General features: G+C 33.4%; 3 protein-coding genes across 20 annotated transcripts; 2 read left to right on the forward strand and 1 right to left on the reverse strand.

Moving 5' to 3' along the window:
* Nucleotides 1-1,919: 1,919 nt before the first annotated feature.
* Nucleotides 1,920-12,376, forward strand: LOC110735372 (ATP synthase mitochondrial F1 complex assembly factor 2-like). The gene is made up of 4 exons (XM_021915548.1): nt 1,920-2,512; nt 2,816-2,990; nt 10,571-10,848; nt 11,130-12,376. Exons 1-4 carry the CDS (start codon nt 2,108-2,110, stop codon nt 11,235-11,237), a joined length of 966 nt encoding a protein of 321 aa, XP_021771240.1. The 5' UTR covers nt 1,920-2,107; the 3' UTR covers nt 11,238-12,376.
* Nucleotides 12,377-12,608: 232 nt separating this feature from the next.
* On the reverse strand, nt 12,609-15,463 carry LOC110735374. 2 transcript variants are annotated; one of them, XM_021915549.1, is made up of 7 exons: nt 15,059-15,463; nt 14,764-14,841; nt 14,544-14,663; nt 14,350-14,428; nt 13,861-13,947; nt 13,536-13,598; nt 12,609-12,983 (listed from the first exon to the last, which is right to left on the reverse strand). In XM_021915549.1, exons 2-7 carry the CDS (start codon nt 14,817-14,819, stop codon nt 12,840-12,842), a joined length of 549 nt encoding a protein of 182 aa, XP_021771241.1. In that variant the 5' UTR covers nt 14,820-14,841; nt 15,059-15,463; the 3' UTR covers nt 12,609-12,839. The 2 variants fall into 2 exon arrangements, with proteins under 2 accessions (XP_021771241.1, XP_021771242.1); XM_021915550.1 differs by having other exon boundaries at nt 12,842-13,249; nt 15,059-15,460.
* A 2,692-nt stretch (nt 15,464-18,155) lies between these two features.
* LOC110735375 lies at nt 18,156-21,167 on the forward strand. 17 transcript variants are annotated; one of them, XR_002514077.1, is made up of 5 exons: nt 18,156-18,627; nt 18,824-18,944; nt 19,346-20,182; nt 20,276-20,327; nt 20,846-21,167. XR_002514077.1 is itself a non-coding variant. In XM_021915552.1 (5 exons), the coding sequence occupies exons 2-5, from the start codon at nt 18,875-18,877 to the stop codon at nt 20,999-21,001; spliced, it is 330 nt and encodes a 109-aa protein (XP_021771244.1). In that variant the 5' UTR covers nt 18,190-18,627; nt 18,824-18,874; the 3' UTR covers nt 21,002-21,167. The 17 variants fall into 17 exon arrangements, 3 of the variants coding, with proteins under 3 accessions (XP_021771244.1, XP_021771243.1, XP_021771246.1); XR_002514082.1 differs by having other exon boundaries at nt 18,159-18,627; nt 18,873-18,944; nt 20,283-20,327; nt 20,841-21,167; XR_002514086.1 differs by having other exon boundaries at nt 18,159-18,627; nt 18,873-18,944; nt 20,283-20,327; nt 20,849-21,167.
* Nucleotides 21,168-24,147: the final 2,980 nt, after the last annotated feature.

The raw sequence follows: 24,147 nt of genomic DNA on the forward strand, positions 1-24,147 counted from the left end.
AGAAAGAATAGAGTTCCCCAAAAACTCTAAAGTTGCATCATTGCGAATTTACTCATTTCCTCTTAATCAAAATGCTCCATTCATTAGTATACATTACAAGGCTTGGGATTATGGAATGGTACATGATTTCTATGAATTCCCTACTCCTAATGACTCTTTCTTTCCAAGACTTACAAAGTTCCAGCAGTACACATTCAACAAGGTTCGAAAATATTGTGATGACAAAAAAGACGAATTTCAGCTAAGAGTAAAGGTACAATGTGCGAATATCGAAGTTAAAGAAGGAAAAGTCAGTCCACCGCATTACTTGATAATGTTTGGGGAAGTGAGGTGTTGCAAAGATCCCATACTAATTCGTTAGAAGACTGTTAGAAATCCAACTGAGGCAAGAGCCTAGCACTGAGATTTTTCTACATTTCACAATATCTTAACAATTTCATAAAAAGGAAAGAAATTCCTCCTGTCATGTTTCATGTTGGTAATACAACAATTGTGGCGCCTAACGAGATGAAAGAATACTTAATAGATGGCGTAAACAACACTGAGTCAATCTACAATTATTTAGAAGATATTGAAAGTGGGGAGTTCCTATCATTTGAAGGCCATGAGTATTTGTTTGAAGCATTCATGAGTTGGGATGAAGAATACGCAGCCAAATGTGTTGTAGAATTTGGCATAGAAGAAGAGAATCCTATGTGTGTAGACAACAAAGATAGTGAGGGGAGCCTACAAGAAATGATGATGGATGAAATTATGAATGCCTGAGCCCACACCAGCAATAATGCAAGGAATCTTCACTGTGGCCACGTTTTATTAATTGTTTCTGTCTTAAAGTATCTTTGTATAAAACAATGGTGTAGAATTGCTTGCTGAGTCAGGAAAGGATCCTATGTAACTTTGCTTCCCTATATAAAGGGATTTAGGCCAAGAAGTGAAGGCAGAGTTGGAAGAGTTAGCTAGAGAATTACTGTGAAAGATTTAGAGAGTCCTCTAGAGAAAAATACTCACCTTAAGAGAAAGATTGGTTCTCCATCTCTCTTAAAGTAGAGAAACTCTAGTTCAGCTTATGTCTGTTTAAGCTTTTAGTTTGTGTGTGTGTGTTGTAATATATGAGTGTTGTAATCTTTTCAAATTAAATAAAAGTTTCGTTTAAGAAGGGAACGTTATCCCCTTGAACCTTATATATCAAATGAGTTATCTTTCTATTTGAAAAGCTCCATCATAAACACAGTAAGGATTGTTTAATTAGAGATTACGGTCTAAGGTAGGAAATGAATTAAATCTGTGTTGAGCCTGATCTAAGGAAGACAAGGTTGGGGTTAGCTACCTTGGTAAAGCCGGAAGCTCAGAACGGCGGAGGTTCCATTGTCGACTAAGTTCATGTATTGGTCAAAACTCTCTAATTAAAGAATTATTATTGCGAAGCATGGTGGGCTGTTAAACTGCTAAAATAATTTATTTTGATGTATAAGTAGTAGAGTTGTGATAAATAATACCGATAAAAGTCATTAATCAAGAAACAAATAAACAACAAATTGATATTAGTATATAAATAGGTTCGTCGGTATCAAAGAGATGTTCAATAGTATCAAAAGAAATACCATCTAAGAGTTCGTTGGTATCAAAGAATAATACCATCTAAGCTTAACTTGGTTGTTGTTGGTATACCATCCACATTAAAATCAGTAGCAAACCACTACAGACAAAAGTGCCGGTTATAGTACATTTGGTCCCCACTTGGTAGAGACCAAAGTGGTCTCAAGTAGGTAGAGACCTAGAAAATCTTCTATAAGTTTCAATCACTCTATATCCACAGTCATCTAAAAATATAATTTGGGGCATTGCTTGGGTCCTAAATAGTTTGTTGATTAAAACATCAACTTTTATTTCTTCCGAAAAAAACAGGGAGTATAGTACAAAATATAAGTCAAATTGTTGCTTTTCAACTGTTATTAAAGTCAACAACTGCGTATCAAAGCACTAGTCGTAATTCTGAAAAATGGCCATCAATTCATAAACCCTCGCAAACATAAACCCATTTCCAATCCACTCGATCTCCCCAAATTTCAATACAATCAAACCTTCAAACTCCATTGAATCTTCAACAATGGCGTCAAACATTCTAAGAAACTCCCTAAAATCAATCAACTCACTAACCCTACGAACCCTAACAACCTACCGCCGCCATTTCAGCGCCGCCGCCGCGAACCCCACCACCGCCGCCGCCGAAGAATCCGACGCATTCACCTTCTCGTCCGACGGCGCCGACAGCAGCATACACCTGAAGGCGAAAAAAGCGGCGGATTCGTCTGTGACAATGCCGATGTCTTTCATGACTGGTTCTATTGTTGGAAAGAGATTCTACAAGAAAGTGACAACGAGAGAAGCTGATGATGGTAATGGGTGGAGTGTTATGCTCGATTATCGTACCCTTAAAACCCCTTCTAAACGTCCTCTTAAACTTCCTACTCTCTCTCTTGCTAAAGCTATTGCTGCTGAGTGGGATTTCCAGGTTACTCTCATTCTTTAGATTGTTTTGATTTTGTAATTCGTGGCGAAATCATGCGTCGATTGGTGTTATTAATGTTTATTTGATGTGGGTATTGTTACCCGGTGATGATCATGTTTGTTGGTTTGTTTTTTGAGCTTGGATGTCAATTGGGTGTTTGGGGATTTTGGTTGAATTTTCTGGGTTATTGGCATTTATAATTTGGTGATGTTATTGGTGTTGTTAAGATTGGTGTTTGTGATTTGATGTTATTTGAGAAGGGGTTTGGTGTTAATTGAATCTCGGGTTTTTTGATATTATTTGTAGCAAACAGATGGAATTAGACCCTTCACAATGCCATTGATGAAGCTTGCTTGCACTGCATTGGAACGAGTTCCTGTTGTTCGCCCAAAAATAATTGAGAATTTGATGAGCAAATTCAGTCAAGACTTAGTTTTTTGTCGTGCTCCAAACGATAACGAATTAACCAGCGGTGTCTATGGTATGATCCCTCATATTGATCACTCTCTATTACTGGTTTTAAAATTTTTTTTTTTTTATATTTCTTTCCCTTCTCGTGTTTTTAATGCTTTGAGTGTGATAGATGATATGTCTTGAACTGTTTTGTTATCGAGGGCCATCCTTTTATGCTTGTGAAGCTAAAGGATAGCATTAGTGTTATAACAGTGATGAAGCAGTGATGAAACAAATGCATGCCTTCAAAAGATATATGTTAAACCTTGCTGTTTGAATTTATGTGCGAATTGTGTTTGTTACTTTGTTAGTAAGGTTGACAAATATCTAAATAATAATGGCACACAATAAATGCGGAAGGAATGAAGTATCAATGGAACTGCTATGATTATTTGGCGAAACATTCATTTTAACATAAATTAAGATAGTATAGCTTAAAGTAATTGAAGCTCATAATTTAACTTGGCATTGTTTGGCCATGCTTGTATTGGGGGTAATGAATTAATAGTAAGTGAAATGGAAAGAAAAGGAATGAAGAAATTTAGGCACCTCTAGAGGGATTGATGTGGTGATAATGAATATAGAAGTGTAAAGAGGGTAGGGGGATTTAATAATTGTCATTTCAAGGGTGATATGTTACTCTACATTTCTCTCATATGGCCTGTTTGGTAGTCTGTAATAAATAATGGGATAAGAATGAATTTTGTGTAATTTGGTATAGATATTACTATCATAGTGATCATCGTCATGCCATCTCATTTCTAAACCTATGCTTTTCTTCATAAAGTCTTATTCCCACCGAATACCGCACTCTATAGTGATAACGGATGGTAATGAAGAGTTATGAAGATAATGAGGTATCTTATATGTATTAGAACTACCATGGGTCTTGGTACATTGACTTACATAATTACAACAAAATACAGTCTCATTACTTCTATTTATTACCGCCTACTAAACGGGCTATTAGGGGATGGTGGGTAGTTATCACCCCCGAAAAATGGTAAAAATTCTTTCATTCCTCACACAATCATTACCCTATCCCATGTCTCCACCTTGACTCACTTCATTTTCATAACTTTTCTATTACTACTCAATTACTCATTCAGCACATCTATTCTAAGCATTTCTTGAGTGGTACATTGTTCTTATATTACTCGGTAAGCCTTGTTTGGAATCAAATTTTGATTATTGTTGGTTCACTTAGCTTGTTTGACCAACTAGTAACGTTAATTGCTTTATAAGTCTAAAGTAATAGTTACTATTAAATATATTTTAAAATTGGATTTTGATTGAAATATTGTTGTCTGCGTGTGATCACATATAATCTTAACTACTACTCCCTCCATCCCTTAATACAAAGCCTCTTTTGGTTTTTGTGCAGGAATTAAGAAACTTTTCTTTAAAACTAATGATTAAAAGTACATATGTGCATGTGGGGTAAGAGAGAGGTAGAGAGAGAAAAAGTAGTTAGGAATAATTGAAGAGATAGAGAGAGAAAGTGTTAGGAATTGATGTGAAAAGTACAAAAAAGTAAAGGAATTAAGATGCCAACTCATCAAAAAGAGGGTAAATAATGTCAAAAAATGCAAGCTTTAAATAGAAAGAGGCATTGTATTTTGGTTTACCCAAAAAGGAAATGAGGCTTTGTATTATGGGATGGAAGGAGTACTATATGTTGTACTCCCTTCATTTATATTTTAATGCAATACTTCCTTAAAATTACTTTAGGTAAAAAAGTTACCCCAAAAGGAAACGTGTCAACTAAAAAAAAAACTTCCTAAAAAGGAATTCGTGTCAACTAAAAAGAAACGGAGTTAGTATTATATTATTATATCTCTCCTTTTATGCTCTCCACTTAAACCTTTTAAATTTTTTTTTTCCCTCTAACCTCACTTTCTTTACTTTTACATAAAGTGTTAACCTACTAATTTATTTACTTTAAAATTTTTAATTCCCCAACAATCCCCACAAACACAATATTTTAAAAAATTCAAAACCCTCTAAAACTCTATGTTTGGGGAAAAAAAACAAAGGAAGCATTATTCCATGGGCTAGCTAGAATATGGGATACCTAAGCTCACCAACTCTCAACTATATTGAGTATTTTATTGAATGATGATAGGTATCTAACAACACTATGGCAATAAATTAAGTCTTAAGGTTAGAGACCGATTAATACATAGAACTAGACCCTAGGGAAAGGTGATCAAGGCATACATGTAACATTATAATACTCTATAGTGGCTAGGTCAATTATAGAGATATCAAGGGAAATATTTTTTACTTAGGTCACTCTCGGACACACTAAACATTAAAGTTCCCACCCTACCTGGTTAGCTAAGAGGTTTTTCACATATTAAAATTTCTTACTTCCGCTCAACTTGTCCAATAAAAATAAGTTCATGAAGTCAATTAACCACTCTAAGGTTATAAGCGTCAAGAAAGATCAACATGACAACACCTATAGCTTAAGGTATTCAATTATCACCTATGTTACACACACTGAAGTTTCAGTGCCGTATCCAAGTAGGGATTGGAGGAACCGATCCTTTGATTCTAAAAATAGCTGATATGGGGATACGATCAAACAAGCGTCTCGACTATTTTTTGGACACGGCTAGCATATCAAGTGTTGATAAATTTTTTAGATACTTAGTTAAAATAATAAAATTGACATGACAAAAAATCAAAGTCAAACCTTCCAATTATTATAACAAAAATTACTAACTAAGAATTGGATGTTGTTCCAAAACCTACAAAAAATCAAAGTCAAACCATTCAATTGTTAATAAGAAAAAATATTTCAACAAAATAGAATTGCATTTTGTTCCCAAACCAAAAAATCAAAGTCTTACTATCCAATTATTATAACAAAAGATACTATTGCTAAACAGAATTACATATCGTTCCAAATCTCAAACAACTAAAAAAATAAAACAAATATTTCAAAAGGCTAACAATGTCATCGAATGTTTGTCATCTTTAGCTCATAATCTTCATTCAATGCACATCATTTTCATTATCAAAACCAATGATAGGCCTTTCTAATTCCAGTTTGTTGATGGATAGTTCCGCCATCTCGCAAACATCAACATCCTCATCAAATTGATCTCCTCTTGTACGATCATTAAAAAAAATTAATTAATAAGTTAGTTATATTAAATATATATGAAATATTTAATGGTCATTATTTAATTATATAACCTATGTCCCAATAATAGCTAGGGCTGGATTGTTAACTCTCTTGCTACCTTGCCAAGAGACGAAGGTTGTTATGGTAGTACACTAAGTCTCTTGCCCTTATGGAAGTCCGCCTATTTCTCTGTAGAGTTTGAATATTGCTATAATGACTCCATTTTCGTTCATAACATGAAAACGATGATGGTTGTGACAATAATTAAAAAAACAAGTGATTGTAAGTGGGGAAGGTATGAGCCATAATTTGCCATCAAATTGTAGGCTCTTCATCATCTTGGCAACAATTATATGAACTTGATTGAAAGGAGCTGCTTGCCTGCTTCGCTAGAAATACCCCATATTCTAGTCTCGCATGCTGTAAATAATTGTCATTAGGAAATAGACGTTGTAAGCATTTATTTCCGTTAGAAACTTATTCATCTTCATTAGGTGCAATCCTTTTAAATTCCTCTCTACTAGCATTTAGCCATTTTGTGTCTTGGAATTAGTGACTTTGCTAAACAATGTAAGCTTGTGTTACTTTTATTCAACCTACTCAATAATACTTCTTGAATAGCATTTAATAATAATAATATTAAAAAAAAAAAGACTTATTAGATAACAAGCTCTTCCATTAATGTTTAAAAACATTGATTTTTACTTTCAATCATAGTATCCCACATCATGGACAAGATGCAAAACAGGGGAATCTTTGTCTCCAACCCAAATAGTCATATATAGGCTCACAAAACTTCAAAAAATAATCAACATTATCCCACCAATTGTTGCTTAAAATTTTTTCTTTGTATTCACGAGCCTTAATATTAATTGGATTTTTAGGTTATTTAAACGAATCCTAAAATCAAGGTCGTTTCAAAAATTTCGGTGGCCCGGGGCAAAGACATAAATTGGGGCCCTAATTCACATATAGTATTTTAAAATAAAATAAAAATTGGGTGGGCAAAAAAATACATATTTTATTTCCCCAATTTTTAGGATCATAAATATCTAAAGGAGGGACTACTTGATCAATGCCAACATCATTAACATCGGATGTATTTGGTACATTCGTTGGTTCATTCATATTAGTCGCATCCTCATTAGGCTCATTTGCCTCATTATCATGATTTTCGTTATTTTTATTCTCATTAAATTGTTCATGATTTTCATCTTCATCCAATTCATTAGAAGACTCTTCTACTTGTACTACTTTAGTTAAAAATTTGTTAACAACACCCTTTTGAGATTCTATTAACTGTACTGTCCTTTTTCTTTTTTTTTTTTTCCTCTTATCATTACTAGATAAATATTTTCTAGGCAACATTCTATCAAACAAAACCAATAATAAATTAATAAGTATAGAAAAGAACAAAAACACTTGATTATTGAAGCAATTGAACAAAAGACTTAGTACGCTTAATTTGCACTCCAAACAAATGTCTTTTCAAGTAATCAAATTTGAAAAATACAGAACAACTGAAACAAAAAATTTTAGTAAAATTAACTAAAGAAAAATAATATTACATAATTACATTATGATTTAGGAATGAAAAAGTATAAAATTAAAAAGTTAGATAAGAATTAACCTTAGTATACTAGCATTTTGACGAAATGATGAACCCGTAGCTCTCGTCGAACGAGTCGAAGCAATTAGAACAATCACACGAACCAATTCAACAACCAATAAATGAATTAGATATTTTCCCCCCAATTTTATAATTCTCGATTGAAAGAAATTGTACAGATTATGAAAACTTAATAGAACGAAAAAATTTAGATGAATAAAGTAGAATTTTCAAAGAGAATAATATATAATTAGATACGTTCCCGTTGAAAATTGAAAGATAGAATTATCGTTTATCATAATAACGAAGGAGAAGGGATTAATCTGACTGAAAATTGAATTGAGATTAATTTTGAAAAATAAAATTTTTACCGAATAAAAGGGATAAAATTGAATTTATGACGTTTTTTTTTGGGTTATTTGGGAGAAAAATTAGGGAGGAATTGAACAGCGAAGAAAATGGCGTTTGAAATTCTGAAACTCAATTTTTTGCTGTATACGCTTCTTCTTTTTTTTCTTTTTTTTACACATAATTATTTTGGGGCCTTTTCTTAAACTGGGGGCCAGGACGGTTGCCCCACCTGCCTTAGCCTTGCTACGGCCCTGCCAAAATCAAGATCAGTTACCATTTTTTAAGTCCATCTTTCACTTCTCTCATACATTTTGCAAAAACACAATGACTAGCAAACTTTGTTTCATGTCACAAGTTTGTAGATATTGTGCACACATGTGAGGTTACAACTCCTGACATGGTGAAAGAGTAAAAGTCAACGTTTTTGAACATGAATAGCAAAGTTTGTTATGTTATAACACACCCTTACATTGTGTTAATGCTATTCAAGAAGTATTTATGTGTTTATGGAACAAAAGTAACACACCCTTACACTGTTTAGCACACTCGCTAATTCCAAGACACAAAATAACTAAATTCTAGTGGAGAGGGATTTATAAGAATTGCAATGGAGATGATTAAGTTTCTAACAAGAGAATTGAATGCTTGCAATGTCTATTTCCCAATGACAATGTTTTTAAGCATGAGATACTAGAGTATGGGGCATTTTCTAGTAAGCATCTCGTTTCAATCAAGCTCATGTAATTGCTGCCCGAGATGATGAAGAACCTATAATTTGGTTGGCAAATTATGGTTCATATCTTCCACACTTAAAATCATGTTCTTTAAAATTATTGTTACAACCATCATCGTTTTCATGTTGTGAACGAAATTGGAGTCATTATGGTAATATTCAAACTCTAAAGAGAAATAGGCAGACTTCCGAAAGGGCAAGAGATTCAGTGTACTACCGTAACAACCTTCGACCATTGGCGAGGAAGCAAGAGAGTTACAACCAGGCCTTAGCCGTTATTAGGACATAGGTAATATTAGTAAATAATGAGCATTAAGTATTGTATTTGATATTTAGCATAACTAGCTTACTTATTTATTTTTTAATGGTTGTGCAAGAGGAGAACAGTTTGATGAGGATGTTGATGTTTATGAGATTGCAGAATTATCCATCAACAAACTGGAGGTAAAATGAAACGTCCGAGTAACATAGGAACAATATGCAATTTTGTTTTACTGTATAAGGTAAAAATGAAACGTCCGAGTAACATATGGAACAATAACAATTGGATGGTTTGATTTTATGGTATTAGAACACTATGCTATTTGTTTTAGTAGTTTTTTTCAATAACAATTGGATGATTTGACTTTGATTTTTTTTTTTTTTTCTTGTGAACTTTTTTTAATATTAGATTTTTTTTAACTATCGAAAAATTATCCCGATACTTTGTATGCTAGTCATGTCCAAAAGATTAGTCGAGGCGCTCTTTTGACCATACCCCCGTATAGATTATTTTTGGAATCGAAGGATCAGATCCTTAGATCCCTACTTGGATACAACACTCAAACTCGAGTTTGTGCATCAATGGCGAAATACAAAAACTGAGATAATTTGGGGTTTTGTGGTCGTTTCTATTGATGATATTCTACCTTTAAGAGCTTTAATGGAAATTTTGAGAATTTAAGAGGCACATGATGACCGTCTTTTGTGAAAATGGGCATAGATGTAGTAAGATTGGGTTTTTTTGTGAGGGGAATGGCCGGTGTTTGCAAGGTTGGGTAGTGAAGGGCTTAAGTGTGGTGCGGGATTGAGAATATGGAGACTTTCGTTGGAGCAATCGAAGGGGAAGAGAATAAAAAAGGTGGGGGACATGGGTTGATTTTCCTCTGGTGGTGTTCCGAGTGGTTGTGAGTAGCAGTTGGCAGTCGCCGACAGTGTGGGTGCAGTTATGGGTAGTCAGAAGTGAAGAAGAGAGGAAAAGGTGGCCGTTTTTGTTTTTGTTTTTGTTTTTTTTTTTTTAAACATTCTAACCATAGTTAGTTTATAACTAAAAATTAAAGATAATACATTCATTAATGCTATAAGTGAAAATTCTTAATTAAAGTCATTTTGTATAAAAAATTAAAATAAAATAAATAGAGGGTTACCATTTCAGTGTAGCAATTGTTTAGGGTCACCATTGTGAATTTTTTTTTTTTTCTTCTTTTTTTCCTTTTTTCTTTTTTGCCATCAAATTAGTGAGGCTTTCATTTGGAAACTATTGTGGTGTGGTTGCTGAATACACTTGAGTAATTCTATTGAAGTATGCTCATACATCGATATGCAAATTAATTTTGTTTTAACTCTCTAGTTGTTGAGTAGTCATTGTGGGAGAGGGCCTGAATGCCCCATGAGTAGGTTTTAACTTGTTTTTGATTTTGTCCCCTGCTTAATTGAATTATGAACTTTGTTCTATATGGATACTTTCTGAATTATTTAAATCAATACTTCTAATCACATTTTACTCTCAAATCTTTGCAGAACGCCAAGTTGAAAAAATAGATCCTCTATTAAAGTGGGTGGAGTCAGAATTTGGCTACAAGCCTGTAGTGTACACCTGTTTTTTTGGTGGCAAGCAGGATGAAGGTCTTGTAAAAGCCGTTGAAAGTCTATTGAAGAAAGCAGATGATTGTGAACTAGCTACCATTGATGCATTGACATCTGCATCACACTCTTTAATTATTTCTATCGCTATAATTCGTGGAAAATTGCAATTAGGGGAGGCCATTGAGTTGATACGTCTTGAAGAAGATCTGCAGGTTAGTGTCGTATACCATGTTTTTATGAGCCCCCAATCTAACCATGATTTGCTGCATCATTACGTGTATTGCATCGGGTATATGGGAAGGGCTCAGGAACTGTCACTATAATTCAGTTAGAGGTAGCTTAAGGGACATGAAGATTGATATCAATTGAAAGAGGGAATCATTTAGTATATAAATAGAGGATATTGGAGGAGTGATTCAGTTAGCCTATAAATAGAGGAGACTCGAGAGGATTTTTTTTTAAAAAACTATTCTAACACTGTTTCATCTGACAGGTGGACAAGTGGGGTCTTGTCGAGGGTGGTCATGATATTGATATTGCGGATTTGAAGGTGCAGATTGCATCTGCTGCTGTGTTCCTTGGGCTATCAAGAAGGTCATAGTATCCACATTTTTGAAATTTTTTTATCATGAGTTGATTGTGCATTTTTTGTTTTTGTATGCTTCGTTGAAGGCTGTATTGTACTAATGACAAATGGACAACCAATGTGCTGGAGCTTTTTGTAAACATGTTGTAGCCTCTGCAAAAGTAGCAAGAGTAATAATATCTGCTTCGGCATTTCTGAGTATCGTAACCTTTTTTTTTTTAATACTTTATATTATGCAAACATTTGCAAAAACTGCACAAGAAAGGAATCTATAAGGGAAGAAATAATGTTGACACTGTTATTCTTAAATTCGTGTTTCATTCTGGTTCTACAGGTGAAATCTGGAATGTGAACTAAATTATCAGTGTTGAAACATATAGGAACTTAGGGTAAACATGTACTTATCGCCGTAATGGTTTCGTTATAACATGAATATATATGTAAGCTTCACCACTTTCAGTTCTGTTTTTAGTCATGTGCTGTTGTACAATGTATATTATATAGTGCCAAACGGTTGGTAGCATGCCGAAGCAGCTGCTGTTGTGGCAGATTAAGGATCTTCATTGCAGCATTGCACACAAACTGGTGGTTGTTTAATGACACAGTAACAGCAAGTGGTATCACAGTCATTATTGCAACCTGTTACAGAAAATCACCTTTGAGTTAGTTTTTATGCTTACTGTTGCCATTTGCATCAAGATTTTTTTATTTTCTACTGGAAAGAAAGCTTTGATTCACTGATTGGCATCACTTTCATTTCATCATTACCTGTGACTGTGATGACATATTGAGATGATTCCAGTTCATGTGGCTTCAAGACAAATGGAAGTCGGTTGGTTGCCAAGACAGCGATGACATTAATTGCGACAAGGCTCATGAAGAAGTAAGCTATTGCTAGTGATTGCCTCATAGTGTATAAGATTTGCTTTCAGTTGGATTGCCTAATACTGTCAAAAGTGGCTGGAAAATCCATCACCAACATCTTTTATAGGATTGTTTTTGTACTTTATATTCTAAGGTTTCAAACATATGACATGATTTATCAACAGTGTGGCTTATTGTATATTGTAGTTACTAGAAGAGGCATCTTTTACTAGTTAAGAAAAACATCATGTTCATTACATGCTAATAGGAAATATTTCAATTCCAACAGATATTTGGTTTAATGGATCACTCAAGGTAAACCTCACACCAAATCCTTAAATAAGGATAAATTTAAGGTAACTTCACCTTCATCAATACCTCATATGCAAACACAGAAAACTGCTTGGAATTGCATAAAAAGGCACATGTATCACCCATTTACCAAATATTACCCTTTCCTTAACCAAAGAAAAGGTTTTCAACAATCTGCCGCGAAATATTTTCCAATCATGAACACAAATCTTGATAAAGAAAATTAAGTTAGGACTACTCTTAAAGAAAAACAATATTCATACAATTCAGCGTTATCAACATTTTTTTTTCTTTATAATTTATTCAAGGCATTTACTAGAAAATATCAAAACAGGGAACCAACACATATTACCTACTACAAGCTTTTAACCCAATTAATTATACCACTGCACTTCTGAGCACAAAAAGGATTCACCAACTAAAATTTCTTCTGAGTACAGGCTACAATTTGCTTGATAGATTAAATCTGGAAAGCATTGCAAAGAACAAGATTTCAGCTTCACGTGCTACAGCTTCGGGTGGCAGGAGGCAATGAGGCAATGCTATGTATATCCCTTTTCCAATGAGTAAATTGCATCTTCTCCCCTTCAAAGATATTAATATTAATCAAATATTCAGAAATAGTTATCCGAGGGTAACTAATTCTGCACATGATAATACAGAGATTCAAGCAATTGTAAATAGGCCAAAAACCAGGCGCAACAGTGTTGTTCATATTCCATGGTGAAGCTTATCAAGAACTGCAGTGTAGAGAGCTATGGCCTCATTAGAGATCACTCCTGGTTAGACATTTGAATCTTGTGGCGCTTGAAAAATTCTCTAAATCCATAATTACTGAGGTCATGACTGAACTGAAGATTCGATAAACAGGTTTGACATCAGATAAAAGCTAGAAAGCAACGTGACAGCATAACAGATTTTCATTTGTTAAAGAGGTAGGATTCCAGTGTGTATTTGTTAAGTAGCAAGCAACAAAACAAATATAATTAGTCAAAAAATAGCAACTTGTGGAAAAATAGAATGAATCTAAGCCCAATTTTTTTTTTGACAATTGATGGTTTACAGAAACAGCATGTGTACAGCAATTCAATGAAATGAATAAGACCCAAGTACTAGAAAAATATAACAGAATCTTACAGGCAAGACTTTCACGGAGTACTTAGTGACATTTGGATCAGTAACCCTTCCCGGGGCAGCAGCCTGCAAGAGAGGAAAGACAAAATGTTGGTATCTTGGCAATGGTATGTACATTATACAGAGCTGTACAATTTAGTTGCAATCACTCGTTTGTTTCAAACATGTTGCATCTTGTACCAGAAAGAGATACAATCAACAAATACCCAAGCTAATTTAGAAAAAAAAAAAAAAAAAAAAAAGAAAGAAAGGAGGCATGATCCTAAAACTGGATGCTTGCATAGTCCAATTTCCAGAAGACTATTAGACATAGAAGGATCAGACATACTTGCTCTGGGGTATGAAAAATTTCAACAAATGGGTATTCCTTCCTTTGCCGTGTTATACAAAAGCCTGGATACTTAGGACACTCGACCTGAAAATACACAAAGTATCAAAAACATTAAAGATAAAACTGACTAAAATATCATTAAACAATGCAGCAATATTACAGTGGAATGCACAAAATGCAATCAGATCCCTAACATCCTTTTGTCTATACTCTATACCTCCAATATGCCTAATATACTAGAGCAATGCAAAGAACATACATGACAAGCAGAATTAACCACAGCAACGACAATATCAAAGGCTACTCTATCAATTAAATACAGCCTATAGCTTTCTTACATGAAAGAAGAGACAGATATCCATTTATAAATATACTCTAATACAGTTTGTTTCTTTATTTTATAATGAAGAGTGAAACTACTCTCTCAAATTGACTATATAAGATTCGGCAGCCCCATAAACATAACACAAATAAGAAGAAACATACTCTCATAAATTTGACATGAGGGTAAAACTCGGCCGCAGCCTCCTCTAATACTTTGTCAAGATGTCTTGTGTAATTTCCCCTACAAATTCGACACATTGTTTCACATTAAGAAAAGGGTATGAAGACGAAAAATAAAAACCCAAACCAACTATTCCAAGAGGGTAAAAGGGGGGCAAGGAATTCCAGCATACTACCTAATAGTGAAAGCAACAACCACAGGGTAGCCTTGGTGAAGAATCTGTACAAATTGACGCTCCGACGTAAAATGTATAACACGGGATGGTCCTAAATCCTTGGGATAACCAGTATAATACCTTATAATTTCACAAGAAAACACAAAACAATATTAGGATTTTACAATGTATATAGTTCAATAATTATGAATCCCATAGAAAAATTTGATTAACTTTTTACCTGCAACTTTCACGAAAATTCATCATCATCTTACTGAGCACCGATGATTCTGACATTATGGGTATTGATACTAAACCCCTATAACAAAATTAAGCAACATTTCAAATGGGAAACAAAATAAATTGAAAATTTCTGCAAATTTCTTATACTGAACTAAAAATTAGGGCAATTAAAGTAGCAAAACAAAACTACAATAGAATCAGTGGTAGATTCAAGGGGTTCAACAAATATGGAAATTTATTCAATTTGAATTCGAAATGAAAGAACTATGAGAAGATAACGATTGATTATTTACCTGGAGAGTGGACTGAATTTAATTTCTGGAAAACTTTGAATAACCCTAGCGCTCGATTGTTCAATTTTGGGGAAAATGGTGGAGGAAGGCACGGCTTGTGTTTACAATAATCACTTCAATTTTTTTTGGTGCCCGATAGGGAACAAGTTTATGATGTCCTTGTTAACGATTAGTCCGTGCACCCTTGTACACCTTAAATAGATGTAACGACGCAGCCTAAAAGCCCAATTACACACAACCCAATTAAAAAAAATCCTAAAACTAAAAAACATGAAAACTGCAATACACCCACCCACACCCAATACACCCACCCACACCCAATAAATGTAACACTTCCAAAGTCAAAACTTTTCTTCTATATGATTTTCTCTCTCCTCTTTTTCACTTTCTCTCTCCTCTATTTCATTTTCTCTCATCAAAAAATTGCAAAAACATCAATGGACATTAGAGAAGAGATGCAAAATCAAAAGGATCCTCCTTAAGAAAAGGCAATTTTATGTAAATTTCACTTAATTTTGTTTGAATTTATATGATTATCATTTAATTTTGTTTTAATATTGTTCGATACTCTATTGTTCGAAATTTTTTATTGGAATTGTAAAAAAATTAGTGAAATCAAACGGATACCTTATGTTCACATTCTAAAATGCTCATGTTCATATTTTGAATTCTTATGTTCATATTTTGAATCCTTTTGTAAACTTTCTGAAATGCATATATTCAATTTCTAAATCCATATGTTCATATTGTTTTAAGTATATGTTCACCTTTTAAAATGCTTAATTATGTTCATACACATTCAAAAATGAACCAATGCATATGTTCATATTTTGAATGCATATGTTTATATTTTTAATACTTATGTTGCATATGTTTCATAATCATATTATTTTTTATTTCTTCAATTTTTTATGTTCATAATTAAATGCCTTATATTTATATTAGTATTTTATATGTTCATAATGTAAATATTCATAGTAAATATTTGTTGTTCATAAATGTTCTCATTAAGTCTGTTTATGCATATATTCTCTTTCTTAAATGCATATGTTCATATTTTTTACGCATATGTTAACCTTTTAAATGGTTATATTCACTTTAAGAAAACCAATGCTTACGTTCATATTTTGAATTGTTATGTTTACTTTCTGAAATGCATATGTTCATATTTTTTATGCCTATGTTCACTTTCTGAAAAGCTAATGTTCGCATTTAAGGGAACTTATGCATATGTTCATATATTTGCATGATTATGGGCGTGTTCGGCGCTAGCTTTTGAGTAGCTTTTAGGTAGCTTTTAGTGGTTTGACTTTAGTGGTTTGACCAAGTCAAACCACTACTCAACAAAAAATGTGAGTGTTTGGCAAAGTAATGGTTCAAGTAGCTTCTAGTGGTGGAGGTAGCTTTTATTAAAAGATAGGATTATTAGCTTTTGAAATTAGAGGTAGCTTTTAAAAATTTAATGTATAGTTTTAAAAATAAAATATTGATTCTTAAATGTAACAGCTAGTCAACCACTACTTTACGGAACAATCGTACCTAAATTATCTTTTTTTCACAGCTAGCAGCTTGTTGACAGCTAACAGCTATCTCCACATCTCACAGTTATCTCCACAGCTACAGCTACCTTCACAGCTATATTTTGCCGAACATGCCCTATGTTCATTGATAAAAAAAAATGCAGAAAATCAAATGAAATTCATACACATATGAAATTGATCGTAGCTAATAAAAGTTCAATTCATATGAATTCAAAAAAATCAGATAAGCAACCAATTTCATATTCTAAAGAACAGATTCAATCGTTAAATCGTAAAAAAACAAGAAAAATAGGGAAAAGGGAATTAAAGAAGGAAGGAGAAAAACAGAGTATAATTGGTGAATTGAAAGATTCATATAAACCTTAATCTATCGAAATTAAAGCACAAAATCGAAATTCACAAAAAGTGTAAAAAAAGGGGAAATTAAAAAAAAAAGAAACCAGAGGAGAGAGAAAATAAAAAACGAAAGAGAAAAACAGAGGAGAAAAAAGCTAATGTTTACTTTTTGAAAAGCTAATGTTCATATTGTGCTATTGTTACACCTATTTCTAGGTGAATGAGTGTGCACCTAAGAATATGCTCCTTGTTAAACTTGATTGTACAAGTAAAGATGGGCATCGTGCTGTCACGAGCCAGGCCGTGCCTTGCTGGATTTCCGACGGGATGTGCCATAACGTGCCAACTTTTGGCACACCCCAGCCCACGGCACGGCCTACGTGCTTGGCAAGCCGGGCCGTAGGCTAGCCCAATTTTTTTTTATATGTAATTTTTTTTAACAACTTAAGTTTATATTAATAATCTTATTAATTGCTTATGTTAATATATATATATATATATATATATATATATATATATATATAATTTAACAACCTTAATTTAATTATATATATATATATTTTAACAACCTTAATTTAATTAAGATTATATTAATAAATTATGTTTAAGTTTATAAATAATTTAATTAATTTAGCAAAAAACAATAATGCATATAATTAAACAATAATGTCGGGTCGTGCCCGTGCCAAAAGCTCATTTTTGTGTCCACAGCACGGCCCATGGCCCACAAGTGGGCCGCCGTGCTGTGCCGTGTCAAAGGCGTACCGCCGGCACGGCCCACGTCCATCTTTATGTATAAGTGGTAAAATTGCAAATAAATTACGTAATTTTATATTGCTCATATACTACGGGCATTTTATCCAAAAAAGCAGTGTAATTATTATTATTATTTTTTTTAGGGAAAGATAGTACGAGCATTTTATTAAATTAAATCCAATTCCGCCAGAGAGAAAGGTCCAGTACAAATACGTTCATCACAAATTTCGGTATCCCACCTAGTAATGTGGTGGGCAATCGTATTACAAGCTCGTCTAACATGAAAAAAATACAAACGTCAAAAAAAGCTTTATCATGCCTAATATCCTCATATATCAGGTGAATTGGAGTCAAACCTCTTTTCTTGCCTTGGACACCTTTACACAACAAAAGTTATTATTATTTTTTATTTATATATTTTATCTTACAAAAATACTTATAATATATTAAATTAATCATGTTAGTCTTTATAGTATGTAACACTAGTAGAAAAAGATAAAAACGCACCGACAAATGCGCACCGGTTATTAAAAACCGGTGCCAAAAATAAAGCCTAGACCACAAAAATAAAAACAGGTTTAATAGGGCACCGGTTAACCGGTGCCTTTTTTTCCAAAATTCCCTAAAATTAGAACACGCTCTCTCTCCTCACTCTTTCCTCTTTATCTCTAACTCTCTTGTTTTGTCTCCTCTGTTTCCTCTCTCCTCTCAAACTCTCCGTCTCCTCTCTTTTCTCGCTCCACCGCAGCCACCACCAGCGCAACCCTCAACTCTCTCCATCCTAGCTTCCCACCGTAGTCACCACCAGCGCAACCCTCCTCTCTCTCCATCCTAGTTTCTTGCCACCACCACCGCAGTCGTCTCTAATGGCGTAAGCCCTTAAAAAACTAGGAGAACGATGCCTAGATCTCTAATGGCGACACTGCTCCTCACAAGGTTTAACCCTCCTTTGTTTTGTTAATTTTGTATAATTTAGGTTAGGGTTTCGATTTCGTTGAGTTTTTGGGTTTTGATTTTGGATTTTATGATTCGGTTGTTGTTTTTTAGTTTGAATTATTATGTAATGTTTGATTTTGAGTTTGATTTTGTCCCTCTTGTTATGATAATTATTGTAATTTGTATGTATGGGAAGTGAATTCGAATGAATGGGAAGTGAAAGAACTCTTGATTCGAATTTTCAGCTATGAATTTGATGAATCATCAATCGGAATGTACAAACCCTAATATTAGAAATGATGATGATGACGATTCAGGTAAATAATTTATTATGCATTATTCATGTTTCTCATAAGAATCATTTTTTTTTCCTGTTTTGTGAATTTTTCCTGTAATTTAATTAATCTCCATGGATAAAACTAGTAGTTTATTGATAATTATAATTTGTAGAGTAATTTAGACGAATATTTTGGAAATTTGACCTCAAAAATGAGTAAATTAGATAAATTTCTAGCAATGTGTAAAGTAATTTAGATGAATGTTCAAAAAACTGATTACTGTATATTAGATGAATTCTGGTGATTCCTGGAGTAATTTTAATGAATTTTCTTGTAATTTGACCCCAAAACACAGTTAAGATTAAATTGTTGGTAATTTGTGGAGTAGTTTAGATGAATTATGTGATTATTTGATCACAATCTAATTGATATTATTATAGATGAAGTAAAAGTAAGATGTTGAGATCAAAGAGAAGCAGAACCGAGGGAACTTCGTTGTGTGATTTGTGGTAGGTGTATGGGTTGTACATTTGTGATGAGACAGATGATGATGTTTGCATCTTGGAAAGTGGTGTTGCTTGAGTGAAGTTGCAGGTGTTGAATGCTTCTTTTGTTATGAATATGTAGAGATTATACTGGTTCTTGTGCTTGAAAACTGCAGAGAAATAAAGCTCTTTAGGAACATGTGAATCGGATTATAGTATGTTGGTGTACTTGTTGAATATTTGAAATTATATTATATAGCCAATTATGGTCCCATACCCATTCATGTGCTTGCACAATAGAACATTTTATGCCATATAGTTTGATACTTTGAATTTTTCTTGGAAGGCATCACATGATGGAGACTCGTCTTTCAGTAAATAGACCCATAAACCTGATTATTTAAGGTTTATAGCCTTTTTTTGCCACTACTATTAATCCACTTGTACATAGAAAAATACCATGCCTCCCTATGCCTTTAATCTTAATGATGCCATTTTCTACGTTAAAGGATTCCTAGAATATACTTGAGGAACATTCCTTTTTTACCCAGTTGCTTCCTTGTCTTTAGCATTTAGACCTCATAGTCAGATTGTATGTGTTTCTGCTTAATTCAATTGTGAAGGTGGATCATTCTTGTTTTGGCTATTATTTAAATAAAAATATTTTCTTTTGTTTTTCACTATTTGGTGTTAGAGAGGAGAAGCTAACAATATAATTGCCTTTGTATACCTTCTTTCCAACCAGAAGTGGATTTCCTTGCAGGGAATATATTGATAAGGACACGACATCAGGTCTTGCTACCTGATCTATAATTTGTGTGCATCTTATTCTATAATGAAATATGATGATGATTTTAACAACTAATGTCTTTTCCCATTTAATAGGGGCCAGGTAGGTTGCATCTCCATGTTGATCTAAGAAGTAATCATTATGTCGGTCAGTAACTTAATTCTTTTCCTCTTTTATCATTTTTTTTATTCTGTCATGTGCATAGCCATTTTTTGTTCTATGAGATATTTCTTAATTATAGATTGTGATGGTCCTATCCTCCAGAGTCCAGGCCACTATCTTTTGGGGGATTATCTGGCTATCAGACTACATATGTTTTATTATTCTCTAGTTCATTCTAATAGGTTTTATCTTCTTTTCTCCTGATATATACCGCTTGACAATATTTTCAAGAGCTTATATTATTATAATTTTACTTGTATTCGAATTCAAACTGTAGAATTTAGTGCAATTTTGGTATTTTCTGAAAAATGTTGGTATTTGCAACTTTCCTTTGTTAATATATTATTCCTTCTCTGATTTCACTATCTAGTAATAGAGTACTTGTCAGAGTGCCCTGAATTCTTACTTTAAATCAATAGTACTTTGATCACTGCTATTCTCTTCATAGCCTACATGTAATTTTTTGATATAATGATCAATTCTTAATTGCATTCTTAGTGCAGCAGGTTTGTTTTTATCAACAGTTTGATTGTAGGGAGTGGATTAGAAAGGCATTGGCTACCATCTTTTTTTGGGCAGCCTATGAAATGCTACGATCCAACAAGGTAGCGGAGGATTGGAGACAAGCTATAATAAGGTGGTGGTGTGTACTGCTTTAGACCAGACAACAATGAAGAGCATTATATCCGCACAGCAAGGGCTGAGAACTGCCCATGACTTGGTGTTCTGTTTCTGTGCTGTTCCTTCTGTAATATTACAGTTTTTTTTTTTGTTTGGACCAAAATTGTAATATTAATGGCTTTTAGCCTTTTATTAATGAAAATATGTAAGTTTATATATATGATAGTGTTTATATATCAATTTAAGTGAAAAAATGCAAAAAAAAAAAAAAAAATTATTTTTTGGGTCATTTTTGGCACCGGTTTTGAACTAGAAACGGTGCCAAAAATCCTGTTTTTTCCACCAGTTTTGAACCGATGCCAAAAATCCCACTTTTTGGCATCCCTCAAATACCCAACGGTTCAAAACCGGTGCCATAGGGGGGTTTTGAACCGGTGCCATTTTACATTTTTCTACTAGTGTAATAATTTATTTATAAGAAATTATACATTAAAATAAAATTCAAACCGATGACAAAACTGAAAGTTACCCTTTAAAGAGCTAAAATTACCATAAAAATAGCTAAAATTACGCTTAAACAGACCGTTTTACACTAACATTAATATAAATCCGTTGTAAACAAGAATTATTCCATATAATTTAGCGCTTTTCCTAAATAAAATACTTCAATATAGGAAAAATCCAATTCTCATATTGTAGTCATTTTTTAAATATATTTTTAATATTTTGTATATAACTAAGATATTCAATGAAATGATATGAAAGAATTAAGTAGGGATGGCAGTGGGTCGAGGCAAATGGGAAAACCGCGCAACCGCCCCATCCCGTCTCAATGGGGCAGGGATGGAGGGAGGTTTGGAGGGAGATGGGGTGGGAAGGGTATAAAAATTGTACCCGCCATAGGTGATGGCTTGATGGGGCGGGTATGGATTTTAGAGTAAATCCGACCCATCCCCGCCCCACCCCATCACCCGCCTCATACCGCCTTATATACTTTTTCTAAAGGTTAAAACGTACAAGCGGGAATAGCTTAGAATCTAAAATATAATAATATAATAAACATAAAATATTGTATTAATAACATTAGCGTCAATGAATGTTGCCAAGTGGCTGAAAAAAGAGGTTTATTAGAAATGATAAATTTTCATATTATTGTCATATAATATGTCATTATGGTAGTGGGTATGGGGCGGGTTTGAGGTGGGTATGGATGTCCAAATGGGTGGTGGGACGGGGATGGATATACACTTGTACCCGCGCGAGACGGGTTAGGATGTGGATATTGTACCCGCCATGGGTGGTGGAACGGAGATGGGTATAAGATTTTTAGGCGTGTATAGGTGTGGAGGTATCATCCTCCGCATCCGACCCACTCCATTGTGAGTAAAAATTTAGAACATACGAGTAAAAATTTAGAACATGTGTTTCAAATTAAAATTTAGAACATATGAGTAATAATTTAGAACATCTATGTGAGTAATAATTTAGAACTCTAATTTAAGAATTAGAACATGTGAGTAAAAATTTAGAACATCATACTTAACTTTTTGTAGCATAGCGTTTAGAACATAATGCCTAGAAATTTAGAACCTATACTCAATAATTCTTAACATATGTAATAGTTCTTAGAAGAATAAACTTAATTAGCTTTTCAAAATATAGTTTTAATTGGAACATGATACTCAAATTTTAAGACCTTGAACTCAAAAACAAATCTGAACATATATGCAATATTTTTTTAGAACATATGCAACATATTTTGGAACCTACGTAACAGTTTTTAGAACATAGTTAAATTTTTTAGAACATAATTCGCTAATATTAAACACAATTTGAAATTCTATTTTTACAACGAATTGATTTGAAATCAGTTTATTCTTGATTTTCAAGGTAACAAAAACATATTAATTGTTGTTTAGTTTCTTATATTCAATTAAAATTCCTTGAAATTTCAAACTCTATAATTTGGCCAATTTGATTGATTTGGATGAAAAAATTTTGATTTCACATATTAAACTGTGAATTAAGCTTGGTTTACCTTTGATTAAGCTTCACAACTTGAATTCTTGACTACAATTGTTCAAAAGTTGGTACAAAACACATGAAATTCTTGAGCGTGTGGTGGTGGTGGTCGTCATGGAGAGGAGAGAGAGAGTGTTGGCCATGATGTCAGGGAGAAGAGAAAGAGCGATGGTGGTGGAGGTGACGACATAAAGGCTATGGAACAGGCGGTGGTGGTGATAGAGGAACTAGAGATTGGATAGTGTTGGTGAAGAGAGGAGAGAGAATGTTGAGGTTGAGGTTGAAGATGATGGGTTTAATTTATTTTCAAAATATCTACCTTAATATATTAGAACATAGATGTGTTCTCACATATAAAGTTTTCTCACATAAGAGAGGTGTTCTCACATGAGCTTCTCCCTATATATATATATATATATATATACCCTCTACATCCTCCAAAATTTTATGTCCCAAAGTAAAAGCCTCATTCCATTTAAATTTATTAGGAGAATTTTCAATGGTCGGAGTTACTTGAGTTATTCGGTTAGGGGTTACTCAAGTCATTCCTGACCAAGTAACCTCTCAAGTAACCCATAAACGAGTAACCCTTGACCAATTAACCCCTAAAATAACCCCTGACCAAGTAACCCTTCAAATAACCCTTGACCTAGTAATTCGAGTAACCCCGACTACACGGTACGATCAACCAAATATAAAAATTTGTGAAATTTATATATTTGTACATTTTAATAAAACAACCACACAATTTTTCTTTTATATTATTTTTAGTCAACAAAACCCCATTATCATGTTTTCTATATTCACCTTAATCAACCAATCTTCACTACCTAATTATTTTAGTTGCCTTCCTAAACACTTTTGCAAAAGACAAATAGCTTTAATTTGAGAACGAATGGAGTCAGAATTAAATTCTTAAATCATAGCCATATACTTCATCACTTCCCTTTTTAATTATCTCTAGTCATACCTTACCCTCTTTCATTCCACCTCACGATATGCAAGCACAATTTCACTAGAGTTCTATGCTAGCTTGCTGGCAAAGTAGGGTGAAAGTAATACGAATTAACTCCGCAAACCGAACCAAACCAAACCAAATTAATAATTTGGTTTCATTTTTTTTTTCACAATTTGATTTGGATCGGTTTGGGATTTTAAGAAA

This window comes from Chenopodium quinoa, unplaced genomic scaffold, assembly GCF_001683475.1.
Source record: "Chenopodium quinoa cultivar QQ74 unplaced genomic scaffold, ASM168347v1, whole genome shotgun sequence".
Taxonomy (NCBI): Eukaryota; Viridiplantae; Streptophyta; class Magnoliopsida; order Caryophyllales; family Amaranthaceae; genus Chenopodium; species Chenopodium quinoa.

Bases quoted from the DNA above. Each gene is read 5' to 3' on its own strand.
- LOC110735372 (XM_021915548.1), top strand. From the start codon at position 2,108: ATGGCGTCAAACATTCTAAGAAACTCCCTAAAATCAATCAACTCACTA. The intron at 2,991-10,570 runs GTATGATCCCTC...AAATCTTTGCAG, and splicing joins ATTAACCAGCGGTGTCTATG to AACGCCAAGTTGAAAAAATA. The intron at 10,849-11,129 runs GTTAGTGTCGTA...TTCATCTGACAG, and splicing joins GTCTTGAAGAAGATCTGCAG to GTGGACAAGTGGGGTCTTGT.
- LOC110735374 (XM_021915549.1), bottom strand. From the start codon at position 14,819: ATGTCAGAATCATCGGTGCTCAGTAAGATGATGATGAATTTTCGTGAA. The intron at 14,664-14,763 runs GTAAAAAGTTAA...TGAAATTATAAG, and splicing joins AATTTTCGTGAAAGTTGCAG to GTATTATACTGGTTATCCCA. The intron at 13,599-13,860 runs GTATGTCTGATC...CCTCTCTTGCAG, and splicing joins TTTTTCATACCCCAGAGCAA to GCTGCTGCCCCGGGAAGGGT.
- LOC110735375 (XM_021915552.1), top strand. From the start codon at position 18,875: ATGAATTTGATGAATCATCAATCGGAATGTACAAACCCTAATATTAGA. The intron at 18,945-20,135 runs GTAAATAATTTA...CTTTCCAACCAG, and splicing joins TGATGATGATGACGATTCAG to AAGTGGATTTCCTTGCAGGG. The intron at 20,183-20,275 runs GTCTTGCTACCT...CCCATTTAATAG, and splicing joins TGATAAGGACACGACATCAG to GGGCCAGGTAGGTTGCATCT.